This window comes from Trichosurus vulpecula, chromosome 3, assembly GCF_011100635.1.
Source record: "Trichosurus vulpecula isolate mTriVul1 chromosome 3, mTriVul1.pri, whole genome shotgun sequence".
NCBI classification, from domain to species: Eukaryota; Metazoa; Chordata; class Mammalia; order Diprotodontia; family Phalangeridae; genus Trichosurus; species Trichosurus vulpecula.
Genome location: NC_050575.1, coordinates 178,623,651 through 178,649,401, shown reverse-complemented (window position 1 = coordinate 178,649,401; position 25,751 = coordinate 178,623,651). Strand labels below are relative to the sequence as shown.

Genomic DNA, 25,751 nt, shown 5'->3' with positions numbered 1-25,751 from the left:
CTACTGCCGTGCTGATGGAAGGGCGGGAATTCCCTAGGTTACTACCTCCCTTAACCTGGTACTGGGGCTGCCTCGATCCTGGGAGAACTTGAGCTCTTTGCGCATTTCTTCCAGGCTCCGTGCTGTGTGCTACCAAAAAGTTTCTTCCCGCCCTCTCCTGGATGCCTGGAGCCCACAACTTTATGTGACCATTTGCAAATTGGGTTTGAGAAGCGAGCTGTCCTTTCTCGGGTCAGGGAGCAGGAGGTTGGACTGAATCTCCTACGTGCAGTCTCCCGCTAGACAATACCCCTTCTCGAAATACTGAGCCAGTCCCAAGAGTTGGGGATCCCAGTGTTAGATTCGCCATTTCCCAGAGGAGGTGGGCTAAGGAGGAAATGGAGGCATTCGCCGCTGATACAGAAACTGAGTTGCTAAAACAGAAAGGGACGTTCTCCCGGTAGCGGAGAAAGGGCGCGGAAACAGACACAGAGGGGGTAGTTTCCCTCAATAAATCGGAGGCTTCAATTTTGCTCTAAACTTCGCTGTTTTACGAGATCGTGGAACATTCAGTGTCCCAGCAGCCATGCCTGCCCCGACCACTATCCTTTGACTTCCCTACTTCCAGCTCCCTTCATCTCCCCCCTCCACCCTGCAAGTACCCCTCCTTCTTAGCCCCTTAGTCTCGTAGCCTCACTAGCCCACTCTCCCCAGCAAGCGCTGGTTATTCCGCGCACGGCTACGCAGCCTCTCTTCCCTTGCGCGGTCCAGCAACTCCCGCAGCAGGTGGAAGGGCAGATCCAGGGCGTTGGGGATCCTCTCCCGCTGCTTCCAGCCTGGAGCGGCGCGAATCGACCGCCACTGCTCGCCGGTGGAGTCCGCAAGTTGTCTCCAAGTCCCCAAATGGTCCGGGCTCAGTACAGGGACTTCCCAAGCACTGGGCAACGGGAAGCAGGTATCTGGGGGCAGGAACAGCAGCGCAGCCACAGCCAAAGTCAATGTCACGACCCGGAGCCTCCTCAAGGCCATGGCCTGCAATACACGTGTTCTCAGTCCTTCGCTGCACTTGAGGCCCGACTTTTATCCCTAGCTCTGCCTGGATATCCGTCCTCGGCCAACTCAGAACCTTAGAGCCAGACTTCTGGGCCCACCCCAGCACTAGATCTGTCCTGGCCCAGCCTGGATTTCCCTTTCTCCTTCCTCTTCCCCAACCTTCAACTCTATGCCAGATCCCTGGACCCTAAATATAGCCGGCTTTGGTTGTACCGAAGCAGAGGGAGGGGTTCATATCGGGTCTTGGATTGCTGGGCTGCGAAAAAGACAGGTGGTACTGGGCTGGGAGTCGGTCAGGGTCCCCTCATTCCCCACCCCAATCCCTCCCTCCTGTCCTGAGACACTCACAGCAGCCGTGCCGCGCAACTCAGGATCAGTCGGAGCTGGGGTAGGGGCTGAGGGCAGCTACTCTGATGTAGAGGGTCGGGGAACATTTATTTATATTCCCCGCGGACGACTACACCACGTGACAGGGCAGTGGAGGCGGGGCTGGGAGGAGCCGGTGAAGTAGCAGGAGCTGTCCTTGGTGCTGACGAAGGAAGAGGGCAGTGGGGCGGGGGCTGCGGTAGCCTGGGACTCAGACCGGAAATTTGTATTCACATTTAGTGTCAGTCTGGGAGCTTAGCCTGGGCGTAGTCTGTCCCTGTGCTCCTAAATATGTCTGTTTGTATTGCGTGGTTCTTTCTGTATGAATATCTCATGCACCTCCATATGCCTATGTTAAACGTGATAATTTGCACTTATATCATGCATAATGCCTCTACTGTCTTCATAGATCTATTCACATGTATTGTAAATATCTGTCTATCTGTCTGTCTGTCTGTCTATCTATCCATCTATACATCTATCTATGTAATATCCTATATCAGGAGAACATCGTAACGGCTAGCCTCGCTAGCTTCACCCTACATGAGATCTGAGCAGCACTAGAAAGATCAATTACTTTCTTCCAAAACTATCGCCTCAGCTAACTGAGGCTCCTCACCCTTGCTTTTACATCAGCCAAGACATGGATTGGGTGAATTTGTTCCCTGCGCCACCCTTTGCCCCTACTCTTCTATCTTCCTCTTCATCAGATGCACACAAGGAAGTCCAAAGTGCATACACTACTCTCCCTGACCAAAGTGTCCCCTTGATTGGTGGCTGGCCCTTTCTGTCTCAGATGGGACTAAAGGCTGAGGAAATGGAGATGAATGACATCAGTCAGAAAGATGTCCCTTGGCAAAGGTTAGAGATGCACCTCAGAAATTCCAAACCTGAACCCAAGCCCTGGATTTCTCTTTCTCTCCCCTTCTCCCACCAGAACCCTGAAGGATGTTGTGGGGAGATGGCCCCAAAGTATATCCCTGGGATGCCATGTGGTTCAAGTTTCTGCGGGGAGAAAAAGTAAGGTGAGGATCAGCCATTTGGGGAGTGTAGCAGATGTTTTTTACTCAGGGTCACAGGAGCCAACGAATCTCAGTTTCTTCAAATGACCAGGTCATTGCCCCAATTCCTGCTGCCTCTGGGAAGACAAACACCCTCCTGGTCCTTCCTCCCACCCTACCCCCCATCCTGGTTACCAGTAGCTTCAAGTGTAGATTCTGGGATTCGAGGTCTGGAGAAGGCACCTCATGGGCTGACGAACCTGAGATTGACCCTGAGATTCACCATTCTCAGGTTAGACAGTCCTAGATGCACCTTCCATTGCTTCCAAACCACTCTCTGGTAAGAGAGACAGACCGATGAGTAGACTTTAGATTCAAATCTCATCCCTACCTCCACTGGGGAGTCCAGCTGGGGTGGAGATCCCAGAACTGACCCTGAGGATGTGAATCCAATGGAGAGCAGCATCTGAAGAATGAACCCTTTTCGTTTCCAGAAAATGATGGTGAGATCCTCAGCCTAACCAGGCATGATTTCAATAGCACATAAAATTTTTGAGGGAAGAGACTGTGTGATTTTAAAAAAGTATTCCCAGAACCTGACACAGTCCCTTGCACACGATGTATTTACTGAACTGAACTGACGTAAATTCCAGGTTCACTGGGAACTGGGGAATCATCTATAATTGGATAATCCCCATCATAAAATTGGGCAGTAAGTATTTGGTTAAAAAAAAGAGTCACAGAACTGAAGGAAAAAAGGTTCTGGAACATGAATTCCTGGGGCTTCTCTGTCCTTTGCTGTTCTTTCCACCTTTCCACTTCCCCTACTACCCCTTCATTCCTCTGCTTTAGATGCAGCTAGTGGTGCAGTGGATAGAGTATTGGACCTGGAGTCAGGAAGATCTGAGTTCAAATCCAGCCTCAGGCTGTGTGGGCCTGGGAAAAATCACTAAACTTCTGCTTGCCTCAATTTCCTTCCTTAACTGTGAAGTGGAGCACTTGCTTCCCAGGATTGTTGTGAGGATCAAATGAGATACTATCTGTACAGTGCCTGGCACATTGTAGGTGCTATATAAAGGCTTATTCCCTTCCTTTCTCCCTCCTGCTTCATTCTTGACCTACTTACCCTCTTTTCAATCCCTTCCCCAACCTGGGTGATCAAGGGCCCCATGGATGCCCAGAGCTCAGTTTGAGGGGAGGGGGCAGGGGAAGGCATGTTTAAAGTGTCCAACATAAAGCATGAGGGTTGGCTGTGGTCTACAACACTCCCAAGTGCAGCTGAGACATATTAAAATGTAATTTGGAAATATTTAACAAATAAGTAAAAATACAATAAAGCATTTATAACTATTACATTTTAAAACCAAGCCAATATGTGGCCTGCATGGATCCTTATGTCAGTTTAGTGGCCCCTTTGCTACCTGAGTTTGATCCCACTGCTCTGGAGGATCCTTACTTCTCCCCCTGAGGAAATTGCCCGAAGTCAGGGTGCCCAGGATCTTATTTCCAGGGTGGGTACAGTGCATACCTTTTTCCCCCACATAAAAGCGATCACTCCCTAATCTAAGTTTCTAAACCTGCCCTCTACTCCCCCCATCTCCCCACCTCCTCCCACTCTCTCTCTCTCAAGCTAATTTTCTGCTTTCCCCTGCCTATCCACAAGGTATATCCATCTAAATGTCCTTTCACATCTCTGACTCAACATGTCCCAAACTGAACATCAACTTTCCCCCCACCCCAAACCTGAATGCATCATGTGCTGTCAACCACTTTTCCCTTCCTGGAGTAAAGACACCTCTCTTCCTGACATCACAGACTTGATCTCCTGGGGAGACAGATACCCCACAGAAGTAAGGATGGGACTTAATCACAGATTATATTTCTGACCCCAAGAAGGACCCAGAAGTCCCTTTTCCCTGGCCCTGGGAAAGGCAGGTCTACATTGTAGTGTGTCTGTATCAGATTACTAATAGAGACAATTCATTATTGGGGAAAAGATTGAAAATATCCAATCAGAAGCCACGGCAGAAAATTAGATTAAGGGTGTAGGATGAGGGAAGAAGTGCCACTGGGATAGTAGTCAGGGCACATGGGTCCTTGTAGAGACTTGGAACAAATTACTATACTGCATTCTCCTTAAGTTTCTTGATAAGGTAAATAGGTATTTTACAGCTTAGATATGTAAGATGCTTTTGGATTTATTAGGCATACTAACTACATCATCTCATTTGATTCACTACAACCCTGCTTGAATATTAGTAGTGCAAATATCATAGCCATTTTATGGATGAGGAAATGGATGGTTATAGCTAGCATAAGGTGAGGCTAAGATTTGAATCGCTGTTTTCTGACTTTAAAACTCAGTACTTTACCTGCTACTTCATTATTTTTTATTTTATTTTTAATTTATGGAACAAAACAAGCATTTCCATAACATAGTACAATAAAAAAGATCACCGCACGTGAAACTGCCAATCACTATGTACAACCTGCTGTTCCTTTCAAATATACAACAAGATTATCACGTAAATTTCTTTCCCCCCACCACCCAGAGATAGGTACCATTGGACCCAAACAGGTAAATACACATAACCACACATATATAAATATATGTATATATGTAAAATTATTCTATACATACTTCTATTTATCAGTTCTTTCTCTGGATGTAGAGTTTTTCTTCATATGTCCTTTATAGTTAATTTGGGTATTTATAATATTCAAAATAACTTATTAGCTCAAAGTAGTTCTTAAAACAATATTGCTGTGCAGTATACAACATTCTCTTGGTCACTTCATTATGAAGTGAAATAACGTATGTAAAGCACTCTGAAAACCTTAAAGTACTATCTAAATATTTATTATTGTTATTATTAACATGATCATGTTGTCATCTCTTTCTACGGAATTCAAGTAGAAATGGCCCTAGGACAAGTTTACATACTGCTGTTATTTCTTTAAATTCAATGATTTATTCATTTTTTGTAGATTTCTAAAATGACTTTCATTGTTATCATTACTATCACTGTTGTACCAATAGGTATCTTGGTGGATAGAACACTGGGCATTTAGTGGAGAAGATTCGAGTTCAAATCTTGCCTCGATAATAGCTGTATGACCCTGGGAAAGTCAATTAACATTATCTAGATGCTTCAGGCAGCTTCCCAGCACTTAAATATGAAGTCACAGGTCTGCATTGGTGGAGAGAATTTTTATCATGGGAGAATCACAGATCTTTTCTGTTTTCTCATGTTATTGCAGCATCCACCCTTCCTTTCTTATACTTCCTTGGACTAGAAGGGATGTTTAGGAGACTAATTCAAATATCAGGGAAAAGAGGAGTTGTCTACTGCCAATAAATTACATTGAAACTCCAGCTCAGGGTAGGCCCAGCCAACTCAGGGTTGCCTGCATGGCTAGACCATTATTTCAAATGTCTGGGGCATCACTTCATGTTAACAGCATAGAATTTAGAATCTGTTGTTTTTGTTTTTACCTTCAAGTCTTCCAGACTTTTTCTTTAGGAGGGAAAGAGAATATATGCCCCCTCCATAGGCCAAGCTACCTGCTAAAACCCAGTGATAGGACAATCTTACTCCTGGGTTTGGCCCCTGGAGACCACAGCTTGTGGCTCATCTGTGTCAAAAACAATTTAAATCTTAGGCCAGGAATATAATAGGAGATAGGTATTTAGAGCAATTCCCAACAGGCCAGGAAGGCTTCTTCTATGGCCTCCGATGGCAAGGGGAGGTGATGGGGGTGGGGTAAATGGAGGAAGGGAAAGGGCGGGAAATGTTAAGGTTCTCTCAGAGAAGTCCAGATGGCTCACAATCAGCACTAGGTAAGATTCCTGGTCCCAGACTCTCACTGCAAAATGGGGGCCTTCACTTTGGGGATATATTTTTTGACCCCTTTACAATGTGAGACCACCCTACAGAGAGGCTAGAGAGAGGCTCAAGCACTAAGGTCAGAAAGCCTACAGAATTCACCTTCATGGTGTTCCTCCCCTCTCCTCCCCTTACTTTCAACCCTGAGACCTAGAAATATAGGGCATGACTGGAAATGGGAATCTATCTGGCTTATGCTCTACAGAAACTACCTCCCTCAGCCTTGACCTCACTACACCCCTGGAAAGGTTTCTTGATGTTAATGAGATGGAATAGAGGGAAATTAGGGTAAATAAAGAGGAGTGGGGCCTTGGCTTACCTCTTCTGAAGTGCTCTGAGCTGAATCAACAGGACCCTAGACCTAAACCAGAGCCTCTTCTTCCTGCTGCAATTGTCTCTGTCCCTAGGCCCTTGTCTCATCCTGGGGAAAGATTTGGCTCCCAGAATTCCCCACTTCGGCCACTAATCTGAAAAGAACCCTGGACCTCCCTCACAGAGGAAAGGGGCACGAGGAAGGGACTCACCATCTTTCTGTGTCTGCCTTGGCTTGTTTCTCTACCTGTCTCTCGTCTCTGTGCCTCTGGCTGGCTCTCTGGGGCTCATGTCCTGCCCTTCTTCTGCTTCTCCCTTTCTTTCATGGTCCCCACTACTGCGCTTGGTAGCAAGATGCCGACCTAGCTTTGGGCTTCCTGTCCCAGCCCCGCCCCACCCCCCAACCCCACCCTGGGCAGTTTCCATGACACGGCCCAGGGCCTGATGCAGCAGAGGCCTTTGCTGAAGGCAGAAGAGGGTTACTATACAAAGACCTGACCATTCTGAAAACTGAGGGCCAGGAGTAGGAGCAAGCAGCTCTCCAGAGCCTTAGGATTTGGGGAGGAAAAGCAATTAGTTCTGAGACTTCCTTCCAATCCCTCCCAATTCCCACACTCACATCAGAAACACTGGAGTCAATGTTAGCTGTTGTACCCTTGGGCCAAAAAGAAGGGAAAGCTTTGGAGGCCTTTATAAGAACACCAAAGTACATGAAAATTAAAGAAACTCCCAAAGTGTGACAATTGCTATATTTAAAAATGCTGTTCTAAGACTTTTCCTGTGCTAATGTACTCAAGACTGAGAAGAGTTCATTGGGCAGAGACTGGATGGCCACTTGTCTGGGATATGGTAGAAGAATTTTTGTTTGGGCATGGATGGAACAGATTCCTCTGGACCTGATAATTCCATCTTCTGATTCCATACTTTTGTACAAGCTACCTCTTAAAGTCCTTTAAGCTTAGCTTATGTGGTATCTCCTATGCCAGGCTTTCCTGATTTTCCAGTTGTTAGCACTCCCATTCACATTTCATTTGCTTATCTGGAGTAAAGGCTAGAGGGTTGGCCATGGCCCCAGGAAGTCCTGGGTTCAAGTCTTAAGTCTGACTTCTATTCTGACACATAACGAATATGACCATGGGAAGGTTGTTTAACGTCTCAGTGCTCCAGGTGCTTCTTGAAGACTGTAAGTAGTTGAAAAGATGCTGACCTGCCTTGTACAGGAAGTTTCTCACTCAGAACTTATACTAGTGAAATTACAGGTCCAGTCCCCATCTTTGGTCTGTAGGAAGGGCCTTGGTTCATCCTCGTTTTCCTATTCCCAGCACTTGGCACAATGCAAGCCCTTAAATGCTTGCTGGATTGAATTAAACGCCCTCTCTGAGCTCCCTCCTAGCTTCTGTAGTAAATCTAGTTTGCAATGTCATAGCTGGTATTGAGCTTGGTGATATTATTTGAATGTTCAGCGCATAATTGAAAGGTTCTTTACCTGCTAAATTCAAGATTTCTTTTGAGCTTGAATCCAGGCCGATTGACTGTGGGACTCGGCCCAGAGAGGGTGAACCCCTTAACTGGTGTTGCACAGCAATTAGCAAATACAGAAACTGTTCCCCAACTCTTTCATCTCTAGTCCAGGGGTGGGAGGGATAAGGAGGGGAAGAGAAAGGGTCATGAGAGACCTGAAGTAAACTGCTTGTGGACTCTGGAAAGGAGAAACCAGGCACCTGAATCACTACGGCAGAAAGGGCAGGAAACCAGCAGAGGCTTAGCCATTGTCTGTTAAAATTGTATCTTGTTCTGGTTGCCCTAACCATCCCCCCACCTTCTAGTTAGTGTAGTAAGTTTTAGCAAGAAATAAGATTGCAAAGGGGAACCTGTCATGTACAAACCATTCCAAAGATCAAGGGAGCAGAATTTTAAAATTATATCATATATTAACTTAAAACTGACATCCTAGTAATATGTGCCAGATCAGCAGAAACCATCTAGGTGATGCCTGTCAAGGTTTCTGGTCTTATGTAAATTCCAGACAAAATCCAGAAATCCAAAAAAGGTGATGATGACTTTGAAGTTTTACTGATAACTTTGAGATGATCTGGATATGTTAATGAATGAACCCCAAAGTGGCACAGATAGGAGTTGGTCTGTTTCCCCCGCAAAAAACAAAACCCTATAATAAGACCTCAAATGCAAGGACCTAAAACAATTTCAAAGGACTCATAATGGAAAATTCCATCCACGTCCAAAGAAAGAACTATGGAATCAGAATCCAGAGAGAAGCAGACTATTTTCTTTTTTGTTTTGTTTTGTCTTTCTGTCTTTCTTGCGGTTTCACCCATTTGTCATAATTCTTCTATACAACATGACTAATGTGAAAATGTGCTTAATAGGAATGTACGCGTAGAGCCCATAGCAGATTGCATGCTGTCTTGGGGAGGGAGGGGAGAAAATTTAAAACTTATGGAAGTAAATGTTGAAAACTAAAAATAAATAAATTAATATTTTAAAAAATGAAACCTCAAACTCCTGCCTTCCCAAGCACTCTTCCCTCTGTCAGGTTCTTGCTTCCTAGAGCTCTCAACTCCACTCCTGGGTGATGGGAGTGATGCTCTCTGCCTCTGCCCTTCCCAATCTTCTTCCCCATGCTGCCTTTTTTCACCACCCCATTCCCTGTCCTCACACCACTCTCTGCTTCTGTACCACTTTTCAACACTTGTCTTGGTGTCTTACTAAAGTGTGACTGCTGCCCCATTTTCCACCGCCAATTATGGTCTTTCCTGGTAAGTACCCAAAGAACCAAAGCCATGCCTGCCCGAACCAGAACCATGTGCCTTCCCCTATTTCATAATTTCATAAATTTTAATTATCAATTCAAAAGGTTCCATAGCCTTTGACTAGCCTTGCCTTTGGAGAAATGAAAGGCCAGTCTCAGGTATGGAACTAAAAAATATGCAAGCATTTGTCTCAGGGCTCAAGACACACAACAAACCTATAGGCCCTCCCTGAGTCTTACCATGTCCTTCCTGAGACAGTGGAGGGGGCAGGGGAAGAGATGCTCTCTTCATTTTATAGATGGAAAAAACAGACCTAGAGTGGCCCAAGTGACTCATTCTGGTGTGAAGCTCCCTTGTGGTGGAGCTGGCTGGGGGGAGGAAGCTGGCCATGTGGCTGCAAAATGAGAAATAAGTGGATGGTCCAGGGTGGGAGGTCAAGGTTTCAGTATGTTACTGGTTCATCTCCTAGGTCTGGGTTCTGTGTCACTCCACACAAAGAGATCTCTATCTCCTTTCTGAACAGGGCTGCTCCGGCCCCCACCCCACCCCCCTTCCCCTAGCACTATGGTCATTGCTATAGGAGAGGGGGATGGTCAGGAGGGAAGGGTGCAGGCCTCAATCCCCCTCACACCCACACCATTTTCCGCTGTGGTTGCCTGAAGTTGCTGTAAACAAATTAGAACACTGAGGGCTGAGGAAAAAAGTCAGTTCCAAGCTCTTACAAGCTGGAGCAGGGCATGAGGCTAGTCACAGTCCTGCTGAGTTCTGCCATTCCCTCTGACCTCGGTAGGGAGCTCCTTTGGGGGGAGAGAGGAGCAATGTATACCCTGTTTACGTCACACTGTCCTTGTCCTCCCCATAGTTCAATGAAATCTAACAGATATTAAACACTTACTATGTACCATACAGGAGATAAAGACAAAACCATCCTTGTCTTCCAGGAGCTTACTATCTAAAGGTGGGCCTCCCTAGCCGTTTCCCTGTTCGTACAAATCTAGTCGGACTCCATAGCCTCTAAGATCTCTTCCAACTCTAAACCTATTATTCTGAGTATATACAAACAAATATACGATAGAGTATGACAGGAGCAAAGGAGAGCTTTCAAAAAGAAAATTTGACGAGGGAACTTTGAACTGGGACATGAGGGAAAGCTTCTGAGAACAGCTGGCATCTGGGCTGGGCCTTGAAGAAAGGGGGCTCCAACACTCAGAGGTAAGGAGCAAGTGCATCCTAGGCATGGTCCATGCTTGTTTGCACAAGGATGTGGGAGAAGACAGCATGAAATGTAATGATGGCTGGCCGTGCCTTTCAACTAGAAGGTATTCAGAGGAGTACCATGAAGTAAGGTTGTAGAGTTAGGTTGGAATTAAGTTGTAAGAGACAGTAAGTGCCCCATATTTACTGCAACATTTATTAAGTACTCTCAAGGTGCCACGTAGACAATGGGGATACAAAAGAGAAAAATAGAACTCTCAGTCCCTAAGGAACTTAACTTAGGAGTTTGTATTTTTTTCCCAATGGAAATAGATGATGGAGGGCTCCTCTGGCATCTTCAGTCTGGCCCAGGGGTAGGGAACCTGTGGCCTCAAGGCCATATGTGGTCTTCTAGGTCCTTGGGTGCGGCCTTTGACTGAATCCAAGTTTTACACAACAAATCATTTTATTAAGGGGATTTGTTCTGTGAAGTTTGGATTTAGTCAAAGGGCTGCACTTGAGGACCTAGGGGGCCACATAGGGCCTCAAGGCTACAGGTTCCTTACCCCTGGTCTGGCCCCAGCCTTGTTACGTTACTTCCCTCTATGAACTCAACATTCCAGGTCTTTTCACCAGCTGCTCCCTGTACCTGCCATGCTCTCCTTTCTTCACTCCTGTTTCATAGAGCCCTGGGTTTCCCACAAAGAACAGTGCAAAGGCCCTTCTTTGATGCCCTTGGTTGCTAGTTCCCCTTCCAAATTCCTTTAAATCATTTTGTATTTGTATTTTATTTGCATAATACAAATATTTACAGTATATATAATGTATGTGAATTCTAACAGTTGTATACATATATTTGTATATCACATAGAAATGTATACATTATGTATAAATGTGTACTCTGTTTTATACATTTGTATAACACAAAATCATTATGTATGTGGTTTCTCCCACAAAATGTTAGCTTGAAGACCATTTCTGTTATTTGCCAGTGAAGCTCCAACAACTAGCAGACAGGTCCTTAATGAAATACTTTGATTAAGTGAAAGAACAGATGCTTTCAAGCAGGGGAGACATGTTGTCGAGACTTGGGCATTCAGACTACTTTGGCAACTGTGTGGAAAATGGATTGGAAAGGGTGGACTGAAAGGAGGGAGACTTGTCAGAAGACTTAATAGTCCAAGCAAGAAGTGAAGATGTCAACTGGGCTGGTGGCCATAAGAGGACAAAGGCTTTGATGTGAAGGATGGTGGTTACCAAGAGCAGCATCCCTAGTCATGCTCCAGCACATAGAATGGGGTGTCTTTAGTTCCTCCCTCCCCAGTTTCTTTGGGGTTTGCACTGGGACGATTCCATAGGAACTGGGTGGGGCAAATGAGTATGGAGATTAGTCTAACTCGTCAGACAAATTCAGAGGTATGGGCAAGGCTGCTTAGGAAGCAGCACGCACTTCCCAGAGCTGCTCCAAGCAGCTCCAGAGACTGTACCTTAAGCTGTCCTGTCGCTCCCACTCGCCACCCAATGTTTGCCTTGATCATATGATGACAGGCCGATTTCAAACCTCTCTTAACAAGTATCACGATTACCAAATCTCGGGGACCTGAGGGCTCTCCAGCTGCTACTAAAGGGAAGGTGGAGGCCCAGGGAAAGGGGGTCTTCAGTCTTGGGGCTAAATCACAGAGACAAAAATTTGGCTGTAGTTCCTAGCACACAGCTTTCTCTCTAGCCCAGGCTGGTGAGGCTTTAGTATGGTCTTGGGGGACTCATGTTATATCTTCTCAAAGGGACTCTGACTTTGGTGCTCAATGAGAGCAGGATGGGTCCAGATTCAATTGAAAGGGGTGAATAGGCTCCTATGGAAAAGCCTTCATAGAGGCTGGGGGCTCCAAACTGCTGTTCAGTTCAGAGGATAAGTGGGGCCTCTGTGCTGGCCTGAGGGGCTGCCCGGCCCTCCTTCTTCCTTCCTCCACCCCCTATTTTTACTGTGTTTCCCAGTTTCACCACCCCCACCCCCACCCCTCAACACACACCCACCCACCCACGCACAAACCCCTATGCTGTCAGCAGGAAAGACAACTGCAACCACATCATGTGAGTTTTTAGTGGAGGAGGAAGACGGAGGCTTTTAGTGTACCAGGCATTAGGGGGCTGCTGAGGCTTGAACTCTATACAGGATGGGTGGTGTATGCCCTGCTCCCTCCTGCCCTGGGCAGGACAGGCAATGGTGTCATGCCGGTCAGGTAACGCCACCTGTTGTAAAGCAGCGGCTCCTGACCCATGTCAGCCTGAAGCCTGGACAGACCCTTCTTCTCTCTTCCTCTTCCAGATTCCTCTGGGCTCCCAGGCCGAGCCGTGGCTAGGCTGGTGCACTAGGTGGGAGGGCGTTTGGTCCTTTGCATGGCCTGGCCCCTTCTTCTGCTTTAAGGCTCAAAACTGGGGTTAGAGTGTCTGGAGTCCAGTGTTCTGATTCTACTAGTAACTTCAATTTGGCTAACATTTTTATTTCATTTTTTAATAAAACTTTTGGAATAAATTATATTGGCAAAGCTAAATCAAAATAAATTAATCTCTTTTCCCTCCACTGACAGCCTAGGAGCCCGTGAATCTCCGCCCTTCCACAGCCCTGCCCACCCAGCCCTGTTTCGCAGGCCCTGGAAGGCTTGTCCGGGAAGAGGAGGGGAATGGTGAGACAAAGCAAGGATTCCCTCGGCAGGCTGTGGGTGCTAAGTCCCCACCAGTTCTTCCTCATCACTCCAGTCAGGCGGGGCATCTGTCCCAAAGTAGCGGTCTCCAAAGTTTCCTGGACAGGGAAAGGAAAGAATGTTGTGATGGGAATTTTCCCCAGGCTTATTCTGAGTGAAATGAGAGGGGTCAGATGGTGTGGGCTATAGTTAGCTGGGTTCAGATAACTGGACCCAGAACACGGGCTTCCTGTCCAAACTGACCCATTCTCTAGGACTCCTGGGCCCCAGGACTTCTCCCAAGATCACCCTCTGTCAAGAGCACGGGAAGTGACACTGCTATCTGAGCATTCAAGGTCAAAAACAGCTTTTAAAAAAAAATTAATTTCTTTTTAGTTTTCAACATTCATTTCCACAAGATTCTGAGTTCCAAATTTTCTCCCCATCTCTCCCCTCCCCCCCACCCCAAGATGGCATATATTCTGGTTGCCCTGTTCCCCAGTCTGCCCTCCCTTCTGTCACCCCACTCCCCGCCCCCATCCCCTTTCCCCTTCCTTTCTTGTATGGCCAGATAGATTTCTATGCCCCATTGCCTGTATACCTTATTTCCCAGGAGCATGTAAAAACGATTTTCAACATTTGAAAAACAGCTTTTCAAATGTCACATGAGGATCTGTCCCTCATCCACCGATACTGATGCAGACAATTCTGAGAGGACCAGAGCACCAAAGTGACTTACCTAAAGCTAGAGGCAGAACTGGAACTAAACCTCAGGCCTTCTAACTTTCACTCCAGACAGGGCTCTCGCCACTACGCCTAGAATCCTGCCACCCCTAGAATCTACTGTCAATGTCTGTGCCTCCTCCCTTCTTCCTCCCACCACTAGGTCATGGAGGGTAGGCTTAGAGCATGTTCAGAAGCGCTAGCTGCTCCTCCACAACATGGGGAATATTTTAAAAAATCACATGATGCACTCCAAGGAGCAGCTAGGTGGTGCAGTGGATAGAGGGCAGGGTCTGGAGTCAGGAGGACCTGAGTTCAAATCTAGCCTCAAACACTTACTAACTGTGTGACCCAGGGCAAGTCACTTAACCCTGTTTGCCTCAATTTCCTCATCTGTAAAGTGAGCTGGGAAGGAAATGGCTAACCACTCCAATATCTTTGCCAAGAAAACCCCAAATGGGGTCATGAAGAGTCAGATACAACCAATGCGAATGGACAACAATATGCGCGTCAAGTGGTTTGTGGATTATTGATGCCCCTGGTGTACCTTCACTGGAGAGGCAGTTGGAAGTCAGATGTGTTTCCCTATCGAAGCCCTTAGATCAGGTAAGCCCCTGCTGGGAGATTAAAATTGACTTGCATGACAGAGGGCTTTGGGCTGTTGAGGGCAGGACACTCACCAATGCCAGGGATGATGCGGAAAAGGTCATTCACCTTCTTATCCACAGCTGTGGTGATGATCTTCACCTGAGGGAAGGCATAGGCCACAGAGTGGACACCCATCTCGGCCATAAGCAATGAGAGCAGGAAGATTTTGTCTTCTGGAACATCATGATCCTGAGGGCAGTAGGCAGTGTCAGGGAGCAAAGGATGCCAGACTTGGAGTCAGAACACCTGGGTCCACCCCCTGCCTCTTAGCATCTGTACAACCTCAAGGAAGTCACATAAGCTTCTCTGGGCCTTGGTTTCCTTCTCCATAAAATCTGAAGGGTTGGAGGAGGTGATTTCCAAGGTCAATTCTAGCTCTAAATCCCATGATCCCTTTGTCTGATCCCACAGGCCCACCTTGCACAGGTTGCAGAAAAACAACCAAGGCACTTCTGTGTTCTGGGAAGAGTTCTGTGTCCCACTGTTAGCTCTAAGGGAGAAGCCCACATCTGGGCAGCTCAGGGGGTGGAGATGCTTCCTACTCCTGTAGCCCTGTTTGCAGCTGTCCCATTTTCCTCTTTCACTCACCAACAACACTCTCACTGCCATCATGGCTGCCGCACCGGTGGACACTGTGCAATCCATCAGGATTACATGGTCCTGGCTGATATCCTTGGGGAGCCGAAGGTAGTGCAGCTGGGGAGCAATGAGAGAAGGCCGAGGTCAAAGCTAAGTGGACAGTGGGAGCTGCTGCTCTGGCCTAAGTCAAGTCCCATCCCCATTCCCTTTGCTCTTTGCAGAAATGCCCTAAACCAGGAGCCAATGTACTAGCCTAAGGCCTTCTTGTGCATTTAAGAGCTACCCCAGAGGGCACCCACCCCCCTGGATGACATCAAGGTTCCAAACCCAATGCCATCCCTACAATCCCTGCAATGGTGGGGCCTCCTTGTGTCCTCACCTCTGGCTCGCCAGTGAGTTGGTTGGTCTGGATGAGGATGGTGCCAATCCGGACATCTTTGCACACAGCCCGCAGAGCTGGTTCCATGGTCTCCCCAGCCCTTAGGATGGATACCCCTGTGATCTGCCCCCATGGCAGAAGAAAGTAGGGAGACTTGAGGTGTCATTCAGTCCAAGGGCTCTGCTCATATTCCGAGAACCTATTTAGTTCTCATCATATATTTGCTAGGTTGGGAGCCATTATGGTCATTCTTCCCTAACCCCCAACATGAAGTTAGGCTTTTCCTGTCATTTACCTGCTTCCCAGCGTAAGTTTTTCCTTCATAGTCCTGCCCCTGAGGTGTCTGGACTGTGCAGCCCTAAGCAAGAGGAGAATGAGACGGAGGGCATTAGACCAGGCATAATCTGTCTATACCTCCTCCCTGAAGTCATGTGAGTTGGCACAGGGTGATTCCTTCAAAAGCAATGGAGACATAGCTTCCTTCCCATGGAAAATCAGGATTTCTTGAGTCCCTGCTACAGTACACAGGAACTCTTAGCCGGAACTCCATTACTTCCCAAACTACAGCCTCCTGGGTTTCTCCCCATCAAACCCGAACCCTGAAGCACAAGGGCTCCTCACCTGAAAGGGCAGGAAGGAGAGGGCGTGCTCAATGAGAAGCCTCATTAGTCGCTTTGAATAGAAGATAAACTCATCCCGACTGGTCTCCTTATCCCTGGAAAAGAAGATACAGGCTAAGTTTAGGAAGGAGTGGGGGGGAATAAAGAGCAGATAGCTTCACCTCTCACCCAGGGACAGGAGGAGATCCTGCTCTTTGGGCTAAGATAAGCATAGAATAGGAAGTTAATAAATATTGAATTTAAATGAACACTGAAAATAGCCATTGAATATACTGTCCAGTACCCAGACCAGCTCAGGAACTACATCCACTTCAGAGCCTTCTCTCCTGAAACATGTCCTGGTGGTGTTGGGTCCAGTTACCAGGCGCAGGCAGGAAGGAAGTTGTTTCTCCCAAATCTGACATAAGTACAGTTAGGGCTGGCCTCCAGAGGATCTGTCTACTGGGTGGTCCCAGTCTAACCAATGTCAGAGAACCTCAGAGCCAGAAGGGACTTATAGACCATCTAGTCCAACCCATATCCTCTGAAGAGGCAATTTCCAGTCTCATTTCACATTGCTCCCATGATTCCTGCACTCTCCATTTCAAACTGACCACCTCTCTCCTCCAGGCCTTTGTATGACATGTTTTCCAAGTTCAGAATGCATTCTCCCCACCCCACCCCCCCCATCTTGCAGGAACCATGGTTTCTTTCAAATCATATCTGAAGTGCCAAATCTTACACAAGGCCTTTTCTTGATACTCCAGGCATGGGCACTCTTTCCCTTGTGAAATGACCCTGCATTACTCTGAACATGCTTGTTTATACACACTGCATCCCCCACTGAAACCTGGGGTGTGGGGGAGCCACAAAAAAAAGCAAAAAGCTCTGTACCCATAGTAAAACAACCACAACTTCACTCAAGCCAGGGGATTAGACTGGTTGACAGTGAGAAAGCTCTAGAGTTATGGCTGTGGCTTTGAAAGTCACCTAATTCAACAAGTACCACAGCCTAGTGCTGACATGCCCTGTATTGTTTGGGGAGCATCCTAGAAATGAAGACCCCGAGGTGATCAAAGGGATTGTACCAGCTATGCCTGAATACCTGATGATGGTATGCATCCCCCTCACTTGGGGGGTACTCTTCAGCACACTAAGGGTCCTGGGGAGAGGGTGGCACTGGTGGGCTGAGGCCAATGCTGCCCTACAAATAAAAAAAAACCCAATGTTCATGAAGGTCCATCAAAGGAGAGGCAAAGTCCCATTATCACAAAGCCAAAAGAAAGGACAAGTGGAAAATTGTTCCCAAACTATTCACCCCAGTCATATGGACTTGATTGGATCTTCTAGGGTGATATAGCAGAGGCAGTAAGGGTGTGTGGTGTATGGGGGTATAGTACACATGAAAGCTGACTCTTGTAGGCCAGGAGACTAGTATAGCAGCTACCTGCTATACATTGGGAGTGACACTGGGGCCAAGGGGTTGGGGGTGGGGTTAATGAACACACAAGCCAACCGTCACACAGCACTATCATTAGGCAAGGAGCAAGGAGAAGAGACGGTGGGAATATCCATCTTGGACATACCAACCTCCCCCTTCTTGGCCAAGCAGACGCAAATCACAATAGCATTTAGTATTTGAAAATAAAACCCATCTGGCAGGCAGCACCTCTAAGGGGTTTTGGCAATCTCACCATGTTATGGGGCACCTCTGCCTTTTATTTGACTAATCCATGGGATTTAAAGTTATCTCTTCCCTGAGCCCTACTCAAACATAGGCAAGTCTGCAGCTGCTTTCTAGGTGAGGAAGCCCCCCATGAGGGGGAGAAGGTGACAGGGAATCAGCTCCTAAGACTGGAAATAATCCCTCTACGTAGTCCAAAGGTAGGATTTAGGGGAGTTGTTCCAGGAGCAGGCAGGAAAAATGGCCAAATGGTAAATATTTAATGATAATGTATGGCGGGGGGGAGAGGAGGGGAAGAGGGGAAGAATAGGAGATAAACATGTATCACAAAGACCAGGAAACAGCCTGCTCTCAATGGCACATTCTCAGCTAGGCTGGGCTGGTCCAAATGACAAAGATGGTCAGTTCTGACAGTGTCATGTCTCCCAAGAAGGCTTGGAAGAGCTTTAGTCCCCGGGAATTTTTATTATGAAATAGAGAAAACATGTCAGTGGGCCAGGAAGTAAGCTGAAACTGGTTTGTGAGGGAGAACTGTAGCAGCTTTTTCTACCCTCTCTGAACTACCTCCCTCTCTACCCAAGAAGCCGATTTCTTTAACACTCTCCTTTGGGCTCGCACAGAAATGATTAATTACAGGTTTATAAGCCTTAGCTTCTTGAAACAAGATGCTTTGATTTGGCCCAATAGTTTCCTTCAGCCAAATGGACTAAAGTGGCAAGAGGTCAAGGCTGGAAAGGGCAAGATGAGTTGGGCTCCTGGTCACTAATCAATAAGACAGGCATCTATATTTCATACCCTCATTAAAAAAACAAACAAAAAACAACTGAATGACAGATGGTAAAAAAAAATCCACACTAAAAAAACCCTGCCCCGCAGAGAGGTTAGTGACCTGCCTAGACTGTCACAGGCAGATGTCGTCACCACAACCTGGGACCAGACAAGCATGGGCTGGGGAGACTTAAACCCTAGAAATAGAAATTAGTCTTGTGCTTGTGATTCTGAAAACATCAGAGATGATTTTGTCATTGTTCAATTTTTAATCTAATTATTCCTCTGGGATCGAATCTGATGGCATCTGGACACATTTCTCTTGGGAATGAGTCACAATTCACATCTCCCCATTCTTGGAAAAGGAATGGCAGAGAGGACGCATCCAAACATGGGAGAATGCCTGCTTCAGCAGGCACTGGGGAGGTGGTGATGATAGGTCTGTCAGAGCTGCCCTAACTCATCTAATCAGAGAGAGCAGCCCTTCCTTCCCTTCTCTTTCCACACAGGCTGAAGAGTTCACTCCTCTTCCAAACAAACCATACATCAGACTGCCATAATGTTCTCCAAAAAGAACTATAAGCACTCACAGATAATTCAGGGGCTCCTACAGTTCAAAACTGTGTGCTATCTGATAGACTGATGTTGGCAACAGCAACCGGGCTCTTCTACTGCCCCATGCTTGGATGGAAGTGTTAGACTGCATGGCTGGGCACAGCTGGCAAACCCATCATGTGTGCTGTCGTGGGCTTCTATACAAACAACAGCAGTGGAAGTATGGGAACAATCAGCAGAGTCCTATCTGGCTCCTGGCTCAGGTCCTAGATTGTTTGCCTGTATGGCATCTTAAAAAAGAGATCCAGGAGAATGTGCTGCAGACTGTGCCTGGGAGGCATGCCCTCAGCATCCTAACGTGGGTCCTGTGCCCATGCAGAAGCACACGCACACACGAAACCCCACATGCAAATGAACCCAGTCAAGGAGAGGAGAGGGATGGTGGCCCCAACTACCAAGCTAACACAATTAGTATCAGAATCAAAAGAGTGTGACTTTTTCCTCACATATCCCAGCGAAGCTTCCTCTGCTCACCAGATTGAAGATTATGTTCAGGGAAGGAACAAGGCAGGAAACACATAGGGTGCATTTTTTAAAAACAACGACACCAAAACAAGAGAACAAAAAGAAGAAAGCTGTTTAGTTAAGGACTTGGGAGTCCCTCCCAGCAGGAGTTCACATTGTTGGTCATATGTCCCAGTTCAATCACAGAGGCTCCTGGACACAGCCTTATGATGGTTTTATCAGATGAGCCTTTGTTTGCTTCCTCGAAGGGCTATACATAGGCTGACCTGCTACAGACTCCCAAGAAGCCACAGAATCCAGGGTCCTTCCAAAGACCACACTTGCCCAGCCAGGTGACCCAAGTCTAAGCTAAGTGTCTGATCCCAGACAAGGGGAGATGCCAGAGGTATACTGGATTTAGGAGTTAGCCTGTAATTGGCTTCCATGTGGTAAGAAGAGATCAATAATGGAAGTTACGGAGGAATAAGGAGACTCTTCAGGGTCACCTGATAGATGTCTACCCAAGCAAAGTCAGCTTTACAGACCATCCCACCCATCGCAGGCCTCCCCATCTAAAGATGGAACACAGACTGGGCTACGTCTGACCCATTGTTTCCCAATCATTATGCTCTGACACATGGCAAAGTGGCCCCAGATTTGCCAACATACTGAATTCTTCTGTTACTTTTGGCCATATTTTAACAAGAAAGATGGAGGCAGGAATCATGGTAGAGGAGAAAGGATATTTGGATGAGGGTAGAGAAGCGAGATGTTTCTACAGATGACAAGATTAGCACCCTCGTGTACTAATAAACAAGATGGCTACACAGAAGAAGGGAGCGAGTGGAGCACTTTCCTAATCCATTCACTGAAAGTAAGAGAAGCTAGGAAATTCTACAGACCAGACCACAAGTCCAGTGTCCCTGCAGACTGTCCATTGATGCCTCAGCCTGGTAATGTGTCTGCAAGGGGCCCTGGAAGGAACTTCTCCCAAGCACAGTAATCATATTTCCTGTGTCTGAAGAAGGTACTTGGGGCCTCCTGCCACCGCTTCCTGGTGGCTGACCAATGAATGGAAAATTCAGCAGGCTGCTCTCAGGCACTCTCTAAAAGTTGAAACTTTGGAAACTACTTTACTTTTTCTTTTGCAGAACAAAAACTTCAAAAGGAAACAAAGAACAAATAAAATCAAATCTGAGAGGTGACCAATTCTCAGAAAGTGCCTTATAAAGGCATCGTGCAGTCTTACAGGAAGCAGACCAGAGGCAAAGAGCTAAGCAGATGAAACAAGGACTGAACATGTGAGAGGCATTTCAAATACACAGTGGCTCTTATGGTTGACATACGAATCATTGAACCATACCCTCGGTGTGCATGTTGGTATCTAAAACATGGCTCCTCCCTAAGGAGGATTATGTTTTGGACTGAAAACTTGAGGACCATGAGTTCTAATACTACTGAGACACTAAATCAGGGCACTTTCTGGACCAAAATAAATGCTAAGATTGTAACCATGAAGGTAAGGGGCAATACAGCTATCAGCTATCTTAGCACACACCTTTCATAGTAATGGGCTTTCGGCTATAGACTGTGGGACTGCATAGTCTAATTCCAAGCTAATTTCAAGCTTTTAATTCTAAATGGCTCCTGAAGTCTCAAAGCTTTTTCCAGTTGTGCAGAGAAAGTAGAACTACCTAAGACAATCGCCTATGGATACTTCCAGGTGAATACCCCCAATGATTCTGAAATGGTAACTATTTTCCCGCTTACAAGAAAACAAGTGACCCTGGGGGCTAGCCAATGAGAAGAGATGCCCCTCAGCGCTTTGTTTGTTTCAGCAATAATTGACCCAAGCCTTTTCTGTTTGTTGTTGTTGCTGCTTAAACATAGCGCTTAAGTTTAAATTCACATGAAAATCAAGAGATTTTCTCCAAGAGTCCTTTGAGAGAGATTCCACAGAGAGCTGAGGAACCAGCTCCAAATGGAGCACAAGGCAGGTTGGTCCTTTCTCTGAGCCCTTCAGGAACTCTACTGCCCAGCAGGTTACTATCTGGAGTATGGCTGAATTCTTTGGGTTGGCTAAGAAGGAGATAGTAGGGGTGCAGTCAAGTTCATTCTATCTGTTTGGTCCCCGTGTGGCTACTCTTCCCTTGGATCTGTAACAGATAGCCAGTCCTAATGGAGATAGTCCATCACAGTAAGTGGGGAAGAGTTCCAGGCTAGTAACTCACTTTAACTTCAAGCAACTTTTGCTACAAAAAAGAATTATGAGAAAATCATTACTTTCTCTTCCATATTAAGCTTAAAAAATTACTGTTACTCTTAAAAATGTCTTAGCTCTAAAATCAGGCTTCAACCATCAAAGCTTTACCATGAAGCAGCCAAAATTTCCTAAAAAGGAGACAGCTCAGAGCTCTTGAAGAAAGAAACCTCATGTTCACAATCTTTGGGAGCAAAATGCATTTTCTGCCAATGTAACAGGATCCAGAAGGGAAAAATCCCAATTTGCCTTTCTTTTCATGTCCACAACTGATTTTTTAAAAACAAGCCCTTGGGCAGAATCAGGAACTATCACAAAAAAACAAAGCATGGTCTTATGCTCCACCTCCCAAAGGACTGTTGTAATCCAAACATGTGAAAAAAACAAAACAAACACAAATCTGTTCGCCTCTGTAAAGGCAGAGAGCTCTTCCCAGGCTGAGCCATTAGCAGCTGGGTGACATGTCAAAAAGAGTAACAACAGCATGGGAACAAGGAGCTATGGATCCGAGCCCTTGCTTAGCCAATGGCTCCCTGGGCAACCATGAGCAAATCATGTTTCCTTCCTGGGCTTCCAATTCTTCCTCGGTGAGTTCAGATAACTGGACTAGATGCCCAGGAAAATCCCTTTTGGTTTGGAGATTCTCATTCTGATCACTCAAAAATTCTATCAAAGAGTAATACCAACCAAGAAAATTTGGTTTATTTAGAGATAGATCTTGATTTTGCTGGCCTTCCCTAACAGCTCAAGCCAAGGTATTGGAAATGCCTCACTTGTTGCAGACAGGACAACATTAAAATTCTTACCTGACGCTGAGTTCACGCTGTGGCAGCAACACAGAAAGACAAAATGCAATTGGGGTTACACATCATTAATAGCAACATAGGCATTATTTTGCTTTTCAAAGACAAGAAAAACACAACTGAATGTCACTCCATCTTTATTACATCACTCATATATAACTTTTTCCAATTATGAAGGTTTGGGCTTTTTTGGTCCACACAGCAAACACATGGCTAAGGGGAGCCAAGTTTCAAGGGCTGGTGACCATCAGTCTAATGTAAGTGGAAGGGGAAAGTTGGCCACTGGTGGGGTCAAGACCTTTTCTGCTCCTCTGTCACCAGGTGAATAGCCTGGGCATCCAGACCTCCCAAGTCCAGTTTCTACTGCCCTGTTACATGTCTTCTGATGAGATGGCAAGACTCAGGCTAGGGGATGACTGGTTTCTCCAGAAGCAGAGAGAGGCCTAACACAATATCCTGCAGCTACTAGTGGGAGGCTGAGCTGGGAGGCCAGGGAACCTATCTCAGAACCCAGTCAACCTTCGACACAGGGAGGGGTCAATTCTACAAGGCAAAACACCACTCACTGTTTAACACGAAATACAAAGGGACTCCCATCATCTGTTGCTGAGGGTGGGAACCATGGTGGCTAGGACAGTATGCAGCCACAGCACCCTGCACTAAGGGGCTGCTCAGAAAATGTTTTTGCTATGAATAACCTCAGGATAAAATAACCTCAGGGCAGAAAGAATGCATCAAAAGGCATGAAGAAATCTAGTAAAATTACCCTCGTGTGGGTCACTCATGGATGGCCTGGTCCCAGTATGCTTGGAAGACTCTGAAATGACTGTGAGGAATTCTCTAAATTTAATATTAAATTTTATTAATTTGACACTAGTATCTAGGATAATTCAGGCACATGAAGAGGAAGTGGGGAAGGGGTGAAGTGGGGATAAATTCACATTAAAATGGGCGCCTCAAAGATGTCAGTAACCCTTTCCACAGATTTTAGAACAAGGGATACCCACCATGACTAACATGTAAGTGAAGACTGCTTATAAGCAAAGGGATAGACTGGATGTACAGGGAAGACCTTGGAGGCGGTGTGGCCAAGTGGAAACAGTGGCCTCTATCCAGTCAGGAGAGATCAATGAGACCTCTGTTCAGGTCCTGCCTCTGACATTTACTAGCTGTATGGCCATGAACAAAACCCTTTCTCCTTCTGGGCTTCAGTCTCCTCATCTAAAAAGTGAAGATGATAATGACTGTTGTACTTAGCTCCTAAGGATGCTGGGAGGATCGAAGGAGAACATGTATGGAAAAGGCTTTGCCACCCTTAGAATGCTATATATCTGTGTCAGTGACTATGATACTGACTCGATATAGCATAGGTACAGAATTATTAAAGGTCCAGACAGCTTTGGGGCTCTGAAAGAAATACCCTTCTAGCCACTTTTCTCTGAGCAACCAAAATGACTAATCGCAGAGGTATAACCAGAAAACTACGTTACCATATTATTAGCCACGATACAGTTTCAGAAGGCTCACAAAGTGCTCCGGGTGCAAAGAGTTAATAGACAAAAAAGTACCTCCCATTCATTCTTGCTAAAATAAAAAAAAATTGGGGTTTTCCTTGAATAACATTCCCTTAACACAATCCCAGGCTAAAATAATGATATAAAATCAGTAAATTCTGGGAGATGTTATTTTCTCAAGTTAGGAAGAAGCCAAGTCACTCTCTCCTATCTTTGAGAGGCATGAATCCCCATGACCAGAGCATGCCTATGAGCACTTAACCTGCCAGAGACAGGGAGCAATGGGTGTGGGGAGAGCGATGACGCTCAAGTTTTTTTGGAAGGTTTATCTATTCTTTTAGGACCTGGGCAGTAAAAATGAACAAACAGCAAATCCAGCAGAACCAAGATCTTCTTAGTGTACCTTGATAACATGAATGACAGTGATGGCACATATGGTGAAGAAGTTGGGGAGAGGACGGGAAAGACCTAGCTATGCCCTTGTCCATCAGGCAGAATGGAGGAAAGGTACAATACTCTCGAGTTTCTCAGGCTACGAGAAGTGAGGAGGACAATTGTGGAGATGGGATCGGGGGGAAGAGAACTGGCCAGGATTTCACCCTCATACAGGTCTGAAGCAATGCCTGAGGAAGCTTACCATGCAAGACCCAAGCCTCTGTTCTTAATTGAGGGCCTTCTGTTGGCCCCTTTGGCTTCTTCCTCAGAGCTTACCTCTTCCAGCTGGCTGTGGACATGCTGAACAATCAGATCAATGGCCACGGTATTTCCACTCCCTTTGGGAACAAGAGAAAAAAAAAAGTCGGATTTAGTTACAAAGTACTTTTAAGCATAAGGACTTGAAATCAGATCTTTTCAGAGGAAAACTTTTATTACCTCCCTACTCATTCTCACCACTCATTTCCTATCTGCTGCTGAAATGAATACAAAAAATAGTTTCTTTTGGGGTGGGGAAAGGTATCAGGCAGAAATGATTCTTGGGCAATGATTGTGCAAATTCAAAAAGTTTCACTGGCTACTGGCTTCACTTGGAGGTTTCTTTTGCTCTGGCTACCGGATGAAAGAAAGAGAATGCCTGGGCTAAAATGACTGAGGTAATTTCTACTTAAAAAAAAAAAAGGGTTCCCTGCTCTCTTATCCACTCTCCTATTCCTTACTTAAATAAAGCACCTGGAAATAACACAACTAACTTCTGTCTCTGCGCGACTCCCAGAAGGACCATAGCAGCCAGGAGAGTCAGGTACTGAGCAGTTCCATGGAGAAGACGTGCATGAGCCATGATTTCCAGTTCAAGAAAGCACTAGCGGCTATCCATCTCAATTTTCTGTCTTCTACTTTAATGGCAAACAATGGGGTAACTGGATTTTCTCTACAGGGATTTGAAGGCAACATCCTTCAAAAAGAGATTGGGGTGTTTTCATACACAGAGGCAGCAAGACAACTGAGAACACAGTCACCTACCATTCATCTGACCAATAAAACAATAACTGTTCT

The 25,751-nt window shown here is 46.1% G+C and overlaps 1 protein-coding gene across 4 annotated transcripts in view; it reads right to left on the bottom strand.

The window, feature by feature from the left end:
• Positions 1-12,672: 12,672 nt before the first annotated feature.
• The window catches only part of UCKL1 (uridine-cytidine kinase 1 like 1), a 35,480-nt gene continuing 22,401 nt past the window's right edge, over positions 12,673-25,751 (bottom strand). For 3 of the 4 annotated variants that reach the window (XM_036748296.1, XM_036748298.1, XM_036748299.1), the window contains exons 7-15: positions 24,972-25,033; positions 19,686-19,705; positions 17,278-17,376; positions 16,195-16,288; positions 15,869-15,931; positions 15,574-15,696; positions 15,204-15,311; positions 14,648-14,804; positions 12,673-13,363 (exon numbers count right to left, since the gene is read on the bottom strand). In XM_036748296.1, coding sequence (XP_036604191.1) covers positions 13,287-13,363; positions 14,648-14,804; positions 15,204-15,311; positions 15,574-15,696; positions 15,869-15,931; positions 16,195-16,288; positions 17,278-17,376; positions 19,686-19,705; positions 24,972-25,033 — 803 coding nt within the window. In that variant the 3' untranslated portion in view covers positions 12,673-13,286. Of the gene's footprint in view, positions 13,364-14,647; positions 14,805-15,203; positions 15,312-15,573; positions 15,697-15,868; positions 15,932-16,194; positions 16,289-17,277; positions 17,377-19,685; positions 19,706-22,749; positions 22,767-24,971; positions 25,034-25,751 lie in introns of all 4 variants that reach the window. The other variant, XM_036748297.1, reaches the window with a different exon arrangement.